This window comes from Falco punctatus (genome assembly GCF_963210335.1).
Source record: "Falco punctatus genome assembly, chromosome: 10".
In the NCBI taxonomy this organism is placed as follows: Eukaryota; Metazoa; Chordata; class Aves; order Falconiformes; family Falconidae; genus Falco; species Falco punctatus.
The window spans coordinates 30,951,018-30,966,326 of record NC_137590.1 but is presented as its reverse complement, the minus strand read 5'-3'; the positions used below and the strand labels follow the sequence as shown (position 1 = coordinate 30,966,326).

Below are 15,309 nucleotides of genomic sequence, written 5' to 3'. Positions count from 1 at the left end.
ACGGAAAACATATACCATCACAAACTTAAACAATCTTGTCTAAAAATTGTATTCCTACACAGTTTGTTTTGCTCTTTTCTCCTGGGATGTTACTGTTTTGTAATTACTACTGGGTATAAACACATCTGAATTGCTAAAGCAATCATAATAATTAACAAAAATTGACAAGCCTATCTTAGAAATTAGAGCAAAAAACCAGGGTGGACATAGTATTTTTCCTTTGTGGATCAATTTCAAGCCTCAGAGCAAATGATGCATTTTTAAGTGTTTACTACAGACTGCTTTACTGGAATAGGTAGATACAAAAATAGATGAACATTTAAAAAAGCTATAGCTACTTGGCTGAAAATAGTTTTACTTCTTACTCAGATAGAAACTAGTAAGTGTGTCTGAGGAGAAATGGCTTATCTTTTCTTCTAGTTTCTGGGTGCTCATTAGAAGTATAATAACTAGTTCACTTTTTTTTTAGACACAGGAAAAATTCTTGCCTGTTTTATTCTGAATTAGGTCTTTCTTACATTCCTATCCCATAGAAAATCAAATTGTTTTTAAGTTTTCTCCTGAGTTTCTTGCTTTAAGGCTTTGAGAAAGCCAGTTTCCTCCCATCTTATGGTCAGCAGTGGAGTTCTTGGTGGGAACTGCAGCACATCCATCTCCTTAGGTCACAGTATCCGCACGGTACGAAGGGTGATATTTAAGGCCTGTTTGAGCAAGGTAAATAAGTGCCACCATTAGGTACACATATAATCCTAAATTAGTGAAATAACTCAGTGTTAAAGTTACCTACCATGCTGACTCATGTCCCAAAGATTTTTGTACCTTTTTTCCTGTGAGAAGTCTGTGAACAAATTTTCTTTTAATTAAGCTATTACGTTCTTACAGAGCACTTTTTAACTTTCAATATGTCACTTACTGCATACACGTCTTCTAACCTTCCAAACCCACATCTTTGCCAGGCTGCCAATGTAAAATAAGGTTCTGGATCTTTCCCCAAAGCACTTCCTGAAATCTTTTTTTTCCTGTCATTATATAAAGCGCTATGGTGCTCTTTCTTTTAAGCTTGCCATCTGGATGTCATTCTTGATTTTGTCTCTTTTTAAATATGCATATTCAGGCTAGACCTGAAATGACGCAGCTTCTTTCTATGTAACGGTTCTAAAAGCTGTACTTTTTTTTTCCAGCTGCTTCATCAGAACTTTGGTCATGTCTTCATCATCTCAAGTCTCAGTATTTCAAGTTTTTCCCCTCTGTTATGAAACCCTGCATTTTCTACCTCCCTAGGGATATGCAAACTGGTGCTGCAAAATTTATTTCCCTTGCTGCGTGGACCTCACAAAACCCCTTTTGAGTCACCTCAACCTGCCACCTCCTATCAGTCACAAGTTTCTCGTCTTCACCTTTTAGGTACTTCACCACTCAGTCTTTCCCAGGTTAGGTGATCTTGAAACCTGGAATGTGTTGTATCCTCATCTCCCTGTCTTTATTCACACGTATGCCCCTTGCTCCTGAAACCAAGGCTCATAGCAAGTGCTGCTCCTGCAGGAAGACAAGATGCTGAGTCTCTGCCAGAGTGCAGGGTGCAGGGAGTAGATACTGGCACTGCCAGGACTGGTGCTGCCCTGGCTGCCCTGGTGCCCTCCTCTGGAGGTTCCAGCTTCTGCCTCTTGACAGCACGGGGGGTACGAGACCATCATTTCCATGTATAAAATCACTATTACACATAGATGCTTGAGCACCCAAGGTTTTAGACTATAACACCTCTGTACTTGAGAACTTCTCTCTCTTCTTATGTTTATACAACAGAAAGAAAACAACTCTTACTGGGATCTTTGGGTGAAGTCATAAAACTACAAAAAAAAAAAAAAGCGCTATTTATTAATTGCCATCCGTCTCTTGTTTTTTCTGTGATCACTACCTTGTGCTTTGCAAGAGTATCACTCTATTTATGAAACTGAATTTCATTGCCAAAAGTATAAAATGCAAAGAATTTCACAGTAATAGGTTCTTGCAATAGTCTTTTTTAATGTAATGGGTGATTGTGTTAGTTGTTTTAATCCTTTAACATATCAGTGCTGTTTAAAAAACCAAGATTTTCTTGTAGAATTCACAGATTGGATAACCATGCCAGTGAGAATAGCTATTTAAAAGGAAGCATAATGATACTGAAACCTAAAAAAATGTTAAGGGAAAATAAAGATGTTTGGGTTTCTGTGTATCTTTAAACCAAAAAATCAGATATCCTGTTGCAATAGTTTGTATAGATTAGTTCTTAAAACTCACTTGAAATCTGCTTTCCATGTCACTGGCATCCCTGACAGTGGAGTTTACTCGCCTCTATACTAATAGCCAACTATGAGATCATAACTGTATTTTTATTTAAAAACACCCAATACTTTATAAACTAGCAGGAGTTTCACTTCATCATAGTCTGTACTTTTACTTTTTCTTAAGCTAGAGGACATAATTAAGGATTAGGAGAAGACTTGTCCTGCTGGCTGAATGCTCCCACAGGTTCCTGCTCCTGACAGTGCCCAGTAAGTGATTCACAGGCGAGAGCACCAGAACCAGGACACGTGGGAAGTGACCCGTTTCTCACAGCCAACCCGCCTTCAGGCTCCCAGAGTTTTAGAAACTTCCCAAATCAAAACAGTGTCCCTGACCACGGTGCTTAGTAGCTGCTTTATGCTCTCTGACTTTGTCAAACCTTTTGTCGCTTGGGTGCAGTTTTCTTTTCCACAGCCCCGTGTGGCAGTGACTTCCACAGCTCCATGTCTGTGTCTGCGGAAAACAGCATGGCTTTTTGTTCATTTGAACTTGTATCTTCAGACTATCACTGGGCGTCCCTCAGTTCTCCTATTTTGAGACTTTCTCTGCTCAACTCCTCTGTGCAGCATAGAGCGTTACAGACCTCCCACTCACTTATCTCCTTTGCGAACTGGAAAGGCATCGGTTTGTTTCCTGTGTGCCGAACGCTCTTCCCTCCAGTGAGACAGAATGGGTGTTGAAAGGTGTTATTCATTATGTTGATTTGGGGTTTATAGTTTTGCTTTTTAAAATTTCATTGTAAAGTTTTTGCAAGAATTACAAAGTTCAGCATGACAAATTAGGAAATGGTGGAATGAAGATTATGGGTACATGGCTGATTTATCCCTGTGTGTATACATGGTATCACATTAGTTCTTAATTAGCTCCACAATAGGTTATCGCACTGTGGACCCCTGTTAGCCGCAGTGCTGCCCAGCCGGGTCTGTGGCAGGGCGGTGGGTCCTGTGTGGGGACCCTCACCTGGCCCAGCGCTGAGCCAGAATGCATGCTGCTTGTGGGAACTCTGTGTTTCTTGGGCAAATAAGCAGCAGGCTGCCCAGATCGCTGTCCCTGCCTCCCCACATGGCTCCAGGGCTGTGCTGGGCAGGTCCCTTCAACAAAGCTTGCATACTGCTGCTGGTTTTGTTATTTTCTAGGTAGGAGGAATGTCTCTACGTTACAGACTTGTCGTGTGACTCTGCCATTCAGGAACGTGGTAGCAACCAGTGGTCATTCCATGCTGGCAAAAGGCTGTGTGTATGTCTGCATACACGTATGTAGAATTATTCCTACATGATTCTGTGGTTATGCATCTTTTCAACAAGGGAGAGGGAGGGAAGAAGGAATTACCTGAAAGTAGCTCTACAAGCAGAAAGTTCTGCTTGTCATAGGTGCAGTGGCCACCTGTCTCACACTTCGGGTGCCCAGAAGCGCAGCAGGCAGCAGGTGATTAGGGTCAGCCCTGCGAGCAGCCAGCCCACGGCCGGGCAGCAGCGGTTTGAAGGACCAAGGGGGGTTCAGACGCGTGGGGCCGTTGCACCCAGCACCGGGGGACACTTGGGGCAGGGTGGCCTTGCTCTGCATGGCCTAAAGGAGCGGGGAGCCCCTCCGCAAGCATAGCCCTGGGAGGGCCCGTGAAGAGCAGGGAAGGGCTGAAGCCTTCGGCACTGTTTTCCCCCGTTCCCGCCGGGCAAACCCATGCCCGGCAGAGCGATGCTTTGGCTTTAAACCCGCTGTGCCTCGGTGCACCCTCCCGTGGGTGTGCAGGGGGCTGATGAACGCTGGCGGGCACTCGGGCGGCGGAGGGCCCGGGACAGCCCCCGCACCGTTCGTCATCACTTCGGTAGCGCCGTTTGGCGGGAGAGCACAGGGGAAAGGGCCGGCCCAGGGGCTGCCCCAACCCGCCCGTTACAAACAAAGGGCTGTGGTGCCGAGGACCGGGACCCCGCTGCCCGCCGCCACCGCCGCCTCCCGCCCGGCGCCCTGCCCGCTGCCCCCAGAACGGCCGGGCCGGGGTGGACAGGCTCCGCCCTAACATTAGCATACGGCCGGGCCGGCCCCGCCCCTGGCGGCCATTTGTAGCCGCGGCGCCCTGGCTGCGGGGGCGGGCGCTCCCTCCCTCCTGCACCGCGCGGCGGGGCGCTGCCGGCGGCGCTACTCGGCGGAGCGTAGGGGCGGCGGGGCCTGCGGCTGCTCACCCAGAGGGAGCGGGCGGAGAGGGGCGGCGGCAGAGATCGAGGACCCGGACCCGTTCCTGGACACGGCGGCGCTGCCGCGATCGGCTCTGCTCGGCTCGGCTCCCCCATGGCCGCGGGCTGCAGGGACGGCCCGGGGCAGGAGAAGTACCGGCTGGTGGTGGTGGGCGGCGGCGGCGTGGGCAAGTCGGCGCTCACCATCCAGTTCATCCAGGTGAGGGGCCGCGGCGCCCGAGGGGGGGTGGGGGGGCAGCCGCTCCGCCCGGCCGGGGCCTGGGCGCTGCCCGGCGCGCAGCGCGGGGGGGTCGGGGCCGGCGCGGCGGGCGGCAGCTCCCGGAGGCGGCGGGGCTCGCCGGGCAGGGGAGCGGGGCAGCGGCGTGACCTTGAGGGGCCCGGGGCGGCGGTCGGGGCGCGGCGCGAGCCCCCCGGGAAGGTTCTGGAGGGCGGGAAGCGGCGGCCGCCGCCCCCGGGCCCCTCAGCCGGGGCCCTGCGCCGCGCGGCTCTGGCGGCCGGCGCCGCCGGGGCGGGGTTGCGGAGCGCCGGGGCCGCGAGCGGGCGGCCGGGGGCGCCGAGGCGCTGGGACCGGCGGCCTCCCGGTTCCGCGGGCGGGTCCGGCCCCGCGCTCCGCCCGGGAAGCGGCAGTGGCGGCGGGCGGCCCCGTAATAGCCGCCCCGGGGCCGAGCCGGCGGCGCAGCGCGGGGCCGGGACTGCCGCGGCTCTGAGGGGAGAGGGGCAGGCGGCTGGGCAGGGGCTGGCCGGGCCCGCCGCCCCCTCGGCTCCGGCTGTCGGTGCTCCAGCTCCGAGGCCGTGGAAGTTCTTCCCTGCTGGCTTTCCGCAAAGCCCGTGTCGGGGCAGGCACATGTGGGCGCACACGTACGCGCAGGCAGCGCGCAGCGGCCCGTCAGGCGCCCCCCGCGCCGCCCGGCCTGGCCCCTCCGGTGACTTTCCCCTCCCGCCCTGTTGCTTCGAGCGTTCCTGCCGGCGCTGTGGGAGCCTTGGCCATCCACCGCCTGTCCGTGGTAGAAGGAGGAGACAACTCGTGGCCTTCGGCTTGCTGGTGCTGCCGACTCCAAATCGGGAGAGAGCGGCTGGTTTGCTGGGGCTCCGGTTCTGCCGGGGAGAGGCCAGGGTGAGAGCTCAGCCTGACCTGCCCGCGCCGTGCTGGCGGCGATGATGCTCTCGGGCTGTTAGAACAGGTGATCTGATAGCAAATGGGCTGTTTCCTCACTTCAGATGTTCTTCGCTAACACTCACATCCATGTGTTCCTTAGCTGCAGTATTCTGTTGAGAATTTAAGCTCTGCAGCATGGAGTGAGTAACAACATAGAAGATGACGCTTTCAGATTCTGGCTAAGGACTGGATAACAGAGTGCTTGGAAGATCCAGTATCGTACAGGACATTGTGACACTCGAGAATTAGTTCTTTATAAATTAGCTTGAGCAGGGCATTTGAGACGGGACAGAAATACGTGTGGTACAGGTGCCTTGTTTGTGGGGCGTGTAGGTGGCTGGCCAGATGCGAACAAGATCCTGACTCACTGGCCTGTTTGAAGGTGATGGGGCTAGAATAACTGCAGTCCTCTCAGTGTGTCGATTGAATTCCTCATTGCTTGTATACAGAAATAATTGCTGTGGTTGGCTGAAGCTGGCTTACAGTGTCATTCACTCAAACACAGTACTGCTGCTTTAGAAGGCATTGCCCGTGTCTTTTTGTGGGCATCTAAACTGGTTGTGACACTGGCATGTGCATCTGGACACGGCTTCGGTTCTGAGATGCTTCTGTCTTGGGAGATGTTGCTGAATGGATTATTGGAGTCCCTGGTGATGTTATAGGCTTTTGGATAATTTTAACATCACAAGAAAAACCCCAACAGAGCTGTAATTTTTATTAAAGATACGAGGAAGGGAAAACAAAAAAGTGAAGTTCATGCTTGATGACTTGGTACATCCATTTATTTTAATAGCAGTAAGGTTCTGCCAAGTACTGGATAACCTCAGTATTTGAGTGCTGGTAGAAATTAGTTCTTTAAACTAAAAGCTTGAGTTACACCCCTATAGAAGTAAAAGTTTTGGCTCAAGTGCTGTGACTAATGCCTGTCTTCCAGCAGATACCCGCAAAAAGAGGAACCTGTGTCTGCTTTGTCACATATAAGGATCTCTTCCAATTACTAGCAGAAAAAGAAATAGTTCATTGTGAAAGAGTGTTGAGGGAACAGCACTGTCGTGTTAAGCTGACATGTTGAGGGTGAATTTTTCAAAACAGCTTATTGTCACTTTGCATTAAGTTATCTACAGCTTTTTGCCCTCTCAGCTGCTTTATCTTGAGGTGAAATCTTGCTATCACAAAGTGATGTTTAGCAGAAAATTCAACCTAAAAAAAAAAAAAAAAGCTGGGAAATAAAGACCTTCTGAGAAGAACCTTGGGTACTGTAGAAAAGAGGTAATTTTTTTTTTTATTCCTTTCCATGCTTGCTGTGCAGTTACAGACAATAGGAGAGGAGGCTTGGTCTGTTATTTATATATCACAGTATCTTCCTGAGCTTTTAAAGCTGTGATGTTATCAAGTGTGTGTGATGCCATGCAACCATTTGTGTAGTTTCTGTACAGCAAGTGTATTGCTAAATACGTTGTATTTATCTTAAGACTGCATAGGAACTGCTCCAGATTGTTTTAAAATTGATTACAAGCAAGTCACATGCTTCATTTTTGGAATTTCTTAGGATTAAGTGACAAGCTTGTAGTTGCTTCCACTAAAACATGGATCAGTACTAACTCTTGCCACATGACAAATATTGATGTCAGTGAAGGATTTCCGTTCTCTTTTTGCTTCTTTATTGCTTGTGATTAAAATGTGGCTGTTGCCAACTCAGTTTTGAAGCTTGGAAAGGAAAGTTTATTCTTACTGATACTTGCAAACATTTGCACACTTGGTCTTGCTTTCCTTTAATCTTCTCTTTAGTTTTCAGTGAATCAGTACTCAAGTACAGTTATTCTTGCTTTTCCTTCAGTGCTGCTGATTATTTTCCAGTAAACAAGACTGTTGTGATAGGATATTATGGGGAAGCGTGTGCTGTGATTTCTGTTCTGTCTTTGAAAGATGAAGAGGGATTCATATTTGAAAATGGGAAGACTCTTCCTTCATTTCAGATGAAATAAATGCAAACATGAGGAACTGAGGATGTAAGAAGAACCAGTTTGTCTTCTTTCTTTTGCCAGCTTTCTGGGATTTGCGCACAGCGCATCCTTTCCAGCCTTGTTTAGGTGTTGGTGGGGAAATGGAGAGCATTCATTCTTACAAGAGTAGTCATGGATGAGATTGGACTTGTTATGGTAGTGATCAGCACGTAAAGCGCTCCTGTGCGTGCTGTACTGTGTGCCGGAGTATCAGTTCCTGAAGATTGTTGTGCCACAATCTGAGCTGAAACAACAATGTTTTTGTAAGGAAGCTGAGTGAGCAAACTTCTGTCATACAATGAAAGCTCTTTCACAGACTGGATCCAGCATCGTTGTGCTAAATTAGCGCAGTGCAGTAGGAATGGTACATGAGATGTAACTGGTCACTTGTGTAAGATTGCTTGTGATCTTGGGTTCACCTTTTAGAAGTTCACCTAACAACTTGGAGAAACTTCAGAGTACGAATTAGCAGATCAAAGCTTTCAGTGGTTAGATGATTGGTGTATTCCTCAAAATTCTTCCTCTGGGGAGATAAACACAGCTCAATACTGCTTTTGGTGGGCCAGGATTTCATCCTGGAAATATAATTTCCTTTAAATCAGGATATGATAAATGAACTTACTGCTGTTGAGAGGGTGCACTGTTAAGACAGGAAGTGAAGACATTCTGATTGCGGAGGGGAGTTGATGAGATCCGTTGCAGCTAGAAACTTTAGGAAAGCAGCCGTGAATGGTAGTTCAGCATTACACCACGGTATTTTGTAAAACTCTAAGTGACAGAACTGAGCGTGCCTGCTCTTATTTAAGACATACACGAATAATCCATCATGCTCACATCCCAAGAGGCAGAAAACTTCTAAAATGCATTGCAGCCAGTTAACTGGCCTCTTAGCAGGCTGAGGTATTTGGGAGTATGAGCTGTGCAGAGCACACAGCTGTTGCCACAATAGCTTTTCTCCAGCTGTCATGCAGAGGTCTGTCACAAAATACCCCACATTCCCTTCTAACTCAGCCCTTTGTAATATTCAGGTTTCCTTGCTCAAAGGGAGTACAGCCTAGCAAATACCTAATCACCCTCTGCAGTTTTTTGTACCCTGCAGTTGCCGTTTACTTCATGCTTTTTTTTTTTTTTAATTAAACTGAACAACGTATAGCTAGTTTTAGCAGTATACAGCAAGAAAGCAACTAAAGTTTTATTTTTTCAAATCTGCACTGCAAAATAGTGGATGTGTTTGATCAGAATTGTTAAAATTTGTCATACTGTTTTTCCTTTTCATAAAGCTATAGTGCTGCTTTTGTGACAATGACAGGTGTATTTTTGCATACTGAGTAGACTTTGGTGACTTACAAGAATGTTTCAGTTAATAAATGTCACTAGAACCTGAGATGGTATTGACTGGATGTAACTCAGTGTGGCTGAGTCGAGCTTAGTTTGTCAATCAGCTTCATGTTAACTATGGTAATGCATGTGCATGTCTGAAACTGATAAAACAATCTAATATAAAATGTATCTAGGGGTTTAGTGTTTGGCGTTTTTTTTCCTAGTTTACTGATTTCGTGCTGTGTTTACAAGCTTAATTCTTACTGCCAAATTTGTAAGATAAAATATTTTCCCTACTGCTTTTAAAATCTCAGTAACAATTTCTGATTGGAGCTGAGCTTACTGTTCTGCTAACTAGTAAATAAAATTAGTTGGATGTAGATTTGTTGACTTGTTGATGCTTTAATGTTAATATCAGACACTAGTCTGAAAGCAAGCATATATAGCTTGAAGATGGGTGGTGAGCAGCTGTTCAGACTTTTTTTTTCCCCTTTTTCTTTTCCAAGCTGCTACTTTCACAAGACTGTTAGTTCTCATTAACTAGAAATAAAGCTAAAGGTGGGTTATCTCAAAGTACCTTTTATCTCTGATATAGCTGTTGGGGAAGAAAATAGCTTGTTTGGAATTTTATGGTAAAGCCCTAAAACAGTAGTAAAGCAGATTGAAAAGCAACAACTGAAAAGGCAGCTGGTGTTTGAGCTGGCATGCTGGATGTTTGACAGACCCTGATGTCTTTAAGTGTACCACTTTTGTATGCTAGACTTGTGGAGTGTGCAAATCCCTCTGCAGTTCCTAGGTATTCTGACTAACCGTTGCTGACCGTCGGAAAAATGTTCTTCAAGTAGGCGCATAAGAAAAATCAAAGGAATAAAATGCCATGAATTCCAGGCTGCAGATTCATGCAGGGCTACGCTGGGACTGGTATGCTTACATTTTGATAAAGCGTGGGGCCTTCTTACGGTAAGCAGTACAGTGTAACGCAAGGTGACAAAAAACTGTTTAAGAGAGTGAGCAACTGATGGTTGGCATCTGTTGAGGTTAAAGGTGGGAAATAAAAATCCTAATCAGAGCAAAACAGTTGTGATACAGTCACCTGGAATAGTAAGTGCTGCTTGTTGCACTTCTTGTAAAACTTGAACTGCTCGGTTCCTTGCTTCCTAGGGCACTGCTACCAAACAAAAGGTTTGTCTTGCTCTGTTACTTTTAATTCTACAGCCTGGGAAATGTAGCAGATGACTTCAGGCTTAACTTGCAGGCAAGAAGGAAGCATTGGTTTGCATGTCGGTGTTGTGGTATACCTGGCGATGGTGTACTGCAGTGTACCTTAGCCAACAGGGATGCTGTGTATTACCGTGTATATACAGGGTAGAACTGAGCTGGGTTCAAAAACCAGCATAGATTTGGACTGGTGCTTAAATTGTGAGATACTCCTCATTCCGGTTTTGAAGAATGTACAGTCCCTTCCCAAAGTGAGATTTCTTTGGGATAATTTTAAACCATACTGCAGTCGGAAAGCACCTTTCTGTGTGTTAACTTGTTGCAGCAGTTGCTTATATAGCAAGTAAATATTGACGTACCTTTTGGTTATCAGGTTAACTTCTACTGCCACTTGCACAAGGAGTACTGGCACAGCTTCCCGGATTACTGGCCGGCGTGCCCTATGCACTCTTGGGGATGAATAGGAGCCGCTGGCCCGTAGCCCTGTTCCTCCTTCCCATGCTAGAGGGAAGGGCTTCTGCTTCTGGTTTCGGCTGAAGCTCTGAATTCCAGTATTCAGTAGTGGTGGTAGAGCGTGGCTCTTATAAGTAGAGCCCTTGTGTTCAGAGAATTTTGAAGAACATGAATGGCTCATGTTTGTATACATTATGCAACCTGTCTGCATTTGCCGAAAGCATTACTGGCACTGAAAATGTTGTGACTGAGCTCCTTGATGTACCTGAAGATAAATACCAGCTTCATGAAGTGAAATTTAGCAGTCTTCTGGCTAGCTGGTAGGAGGCTGGGTTTTTTGCAGACCTTCCTAAATTGGTCGCTCTTTAGGTCTAGGCTGGTATGACACAAGCAGAAGACTTGTCCGTTGGTTCTGATGATTCAGGTGGCTTACCTGCCCTGGTTTGCTAGTCTTGTTTTCAACTGTGGCCATAAACACTGTTAAAGGAAAAAGTAACATCCAGGTAAAGGCAGCACTTATATACTGTAATTATAAATGTGTTCTATTTCAGGAAGTTAAATCAGAATTAAAACTGAAATCAAGCCTGTAATTGCCTTTTTTTTTTTTTAAACTCTTCCCTGTTGCTTTGCATATAACGTGTCCAAAGATGTCTGGATGGAACTTTGATCAACCAAGACAAACTTTTATCAGAAGGCATAGAGTGAATGGTATTTTTTGAATTGAAAAGCTATATTGTAAATAATACTGGTAGGCGATGTTTGCGGGGCGAATGGTTTGCCTTGCAAAGTTGCTGGAGGTTTGTTTTGAAATGTTGACAGATAGTAGTGGTAGCCTGTTACTACAGTTACAGAGTTGAGTTGGATCCTAGGTGAACTATTTCAGAGTAGTGAGTGAAACCCTTCCTATTTGTCTTGAACTGTATCTCTCTTAGTAAAGAATGAGATGCCCTGTGATTGTGAACAACTTTTTTTTTTTTTTTTTTTTTTTTTTTTTCCTTGGCTCTTTTGCCTTCTGCTATTTGCCATTGTTATGTTCTGTCTGGTGGCTTAAGTGTGGCTGCAGCTTGGGTCTGGGATAGCCTGCAATGTGCTCGTGGGAACAGGTAACACAAAAGAAAATACTTCTTTCCAGTCTTTCTTTCCTTTCTTTATAACTTAATTACTTGAAGTAGGTGGCAGACAAAAAGGATGTTTACTTGATCTGTTTGCCTTTCCTTACTTAATCTCTGATGATGACACACAATGCATATACTTAAGCTGGTCACATCCCAATGTGTAAACTGCCTGATGAGCAGCACTGCCTCTAGGTGGAACTTCCATGAGGTTAAAATTACTTCCTTTTTAAAAAAAAATATATATAGATTGATTGCTTTTTATTAGGCTCCTTTTATGAGGGCTGGCTGGAATGCTGGGCATGGGTTCTTCACGGTTAAGTTGAACAAAGTCATGTATTGAAGTGCTTGATCTTGCGACTTAAAAGGGCATTGTTTGCAAGGCTGCCTGTCCTCAAAGCGAGGTCAGGGATCCTTATCTGCTGCTGGAAAGGGAAAGGTTGGAGAACTTGCTCTTTAGCTGTCCTAAGGTATATGCTGAACCTCCAGCCTGAGCGGGATGGGGTTAGGGAGGAAGACTGTAGTGCACATCTCTGGTTGTGTGGGGAAGTGCTGAAAGCTCTACTTACAGGTGGAGATCCTGTTGGATGGGTAAGTTCTGTGGTGAATTTTTGTGGAGTACAGATGTGCTCACACAAAAGTTCACAACAGACTGTAGAGGAGAAGGCGTCTCTGGGAAACTTCCCAAAACCAGGATGGAAAGTGAGGGCTCTGTCCGTGGCTGAGGACTGTGCTGAAGCTGTCGCAGGTTGGAGCAGCATGCTAGTGCTGCTGGAGAAACAGAAGAGCCTTGAATGTGAAGGCTGGTTGTTGGTTTGTTTCCTTTTCAGAAGGGACAACCGGTGAGGAGGCACAAGGCTAGGAAAAGGTTTTGATTCTTTTAAGCCTGAAGAAACAGGGCTTTGCTGTAACAGAAGGTTTAATTTGATAAGCTAGTACTACCAGTAAGGAAAAATGCTCAGCAGTCGCCAAGCTGCCACAGCAGTTTACTGCTGTGGCTGTTTACTCCATCTAGTTCACTGAAACTCCACAAGTGATCAGAGTTAAAAATAACCAGAGAATGTTTTTACCCGGGATCGGTTACTCTGTCTGGTTCGCCGTGCAGCTCTGCAAACAGCTTCATCTGGCAGTCGTGCTTGTTTAACCAGACCTGCACCAGCTTCTCAGCTGCATCCAGAAAGTGAACTGTAGTTTCTGGTGAATCTAGATAGCAGTGAGTTCAGATGGTAGGAATGTATGCAGAAGGGCACTATTAAAGATAGCATGAAGTACTAGCTGCTGGGACCAGTGTGCATTAATAATTAACTAGATGTTGGCACTGACACATAAAAATGCTACAGTTCAAGCAAAAAACCCCAAAAAGTAACACTAATAACCAAAGTATTTCACAAATATCTTTATGCAGAAGACCTATGAGAAGCTTTATTTCTCGGCAGATTAACCATAGGTACACATATTCATAACTATCGTGTGTGTCAATTCCCTTGGGTCTTTTAAGCCAGAAAATAAACTTGAGCTTCTGTACAACTTAAAATCAAATTATTTGTTTGTTCTGAGTATTCCGTAACTCTAGTGATATAATGTTAAGTCATTAGTTACATTTGCTAGAAAAAGGAGAAATTCTAAAATGACTGCAGTTACCGTTTTTGAGTTTTTCTGACAAAGCTAACTTGCTCAGCTCAGAGCATCTTCAGCATTCCTCACTTAAGCAGATATAAATCTATAAACCTGCAAGCACATCTGAATATTTTGCTGCTTATGTGTCAAGTAGACCATGAAATGGTATGATGCCAGTGGTAAATCTGCATGGAAAATCCGGCATCCTTGGGTAGGAAAGAGATCTGCTAAATTTCTTCTGTTATTAGACTTAACTCTGTGTAAGGAAAGTAAGTGGGATTGCAGTAATATGTACTGCTTGAGGTAGACTGTTGCTAAACTGTGTACTCCTAATAGTTTTCCTGTGTTCCTCTCTTTTTATGAAGGTCCTTTATAATCATGTGTAAAAAGTGGTTGTTGATAATATACTTGTGTATGTGCTACTAACTCTACTACTTGAGAGAAAGACCCTGTTAAAAAACATTTACAATGTTTTCTTCTACTAGCTCACACTAAGAGGTTTTCATTAGCAAAACCTAATAAAGTAAGTAATAGTGATGTATTTAAAGGGATTGTGGCTTTGTACTACCCAGCATTATAATGAACTTAAGTATGAGTGTATTTTAACTGTCTTGCAATTCCGGTTGCTGCTTAGGATTTTTTCTTAGGAGTTTGTCTTTGAAGTCCTCCAGAAACATGCTATCCTTGCCCTTGCATCTTATTCTCCTGCCTCGCCCCAGACAATGTTAATCTGAATCTTGACTAGATGTCCTGACTGAGATTTCAAAGATGCAAATATGCATGCTGTATCATATTGATTTCCCATCTTTGAGTTTCCTTTAACTGGTGTTCCTCCTTCCTGTGAACGGGGTTCTCGCCCTGCTGGGAGTCCTCAACTTTTGGGGTCTCCAAGTATCATGGGTGGAGCAGATATCCTCCTGAACTCGGCAGCTCTCCCACAGTGCTGCAGGCAATTCTGAAAACTTTGTTGGTAGATTGTGTGCCATGATAAACAATTTCCAGACCCTCAAGTTTCAAAGTAAACATGTGAGGCCAAAATTGTTCCTAGCATCTGAGCAAGGTAAAAAACTCTTGAGTTAAACCAAATGTGTCTTGCCTTACTGTCTGAGGGTATTTAAATGAGAAGTTTTAAACTGGAGATGTCTTCTGTCTCTGTAGAGGTAAGGTGTGTGATGGGGTGTGTTGATCTGGGTGCTATTTTTTGTTTCTAGAAGTAAAGTGTTCTGCCTGTGGCATCTAGTGGATGGACCACTTTGAATATCCTGCCTTGCTGCTTTTAATGCTGGCTCTGAACAGGCTGTCACCAACCGACAGTGCTGTTGACAGCTTAGCTTTGGGTCAGATGCTTGTGCTTCTAGCTCTTTCACAGCCAGAAGCCTCTTCCCATAAACAAAGGGGAAAGTGTGTGCTAAACTGCTGTACAATCCTTGTGTTGTTTAACTGCTTCTCTGGCTTTTGGTAGGATATTATTTTATGTTGTACAGGTAATACTAGCAAGCGCTGAGGTACAGAAAAACCTTAAAGCTCTCATCTTGTTTGATTGCTGCAATAACTGAATGTTTAAGCTGTATGCCGTACCTGGATAACGGGAGGATTAATCATCTGGAGGCACTGCAGAATCATCCAAGGAAACATCAGAAGGGAATTGGGTTGCTCACTGTAACTTCCCGAGCATGATTTTAGCTCTAAATGTTACATGAAAACAGGTCTTCAGCAGTAAAGGTAATTTAAGATGCTTCTGCTTCTAGCAGTTATGCTGCTCGTAACTTGCTCAGTTAAATTGCTTCAGCCATAGGGGATGATGCTGTAAAAAGGATCACAAAGCCCCAAGTAAAAATCTCTGTAGCTGATGTGGACCAACACAGTGATGCTGAGAGCTGTGTGCAGGCAGAGGGAGGGGAGGAGGGGTGGTATGG

The 15,309-nt window shown here is 45.4% G+C and overlaps 2 protein-coding genes across 3 annotated transcripts in view; one reads left to right on the top strand and one right to left on the bottom strand.

Moving 5' to 3' along the window:
• The window catches only part of RIC3 (RIC3 acetylcholine receptor chaperone), a 415,628-nt gene that overhangs the window by 156,765 nt on the left and 243,554 nt on the right, over positions 1–15,309 (bottom strand). The gene's annotated exons all lie outside the window — the stretch shown is intronic.
• RRAS2 (RAS related 2) overlaps positions 4,386–15,309 on the top strand; it is a 46,055-nt gene continuing 35,131 nt past the window's right edge. Inside the window, exon 1 of one of the 2 annotated variants that reach the window (XM_080404834.1) lies at positions 4,386–4,713. In XM_080404834.1, the coding sequence (XP_080260960.1) occupies positions 4,609–4,713 (105 nt within the window). In that variant the 5' untranslated portion in view covers positions 4,386–4,608. Of the gene's footprint in view, positions 4,714–5,213; positions 5,629–15,309 lie in introns of those variants that run through there. The other variant, XM_080404833.1, reaches the window with a different exon arrangement.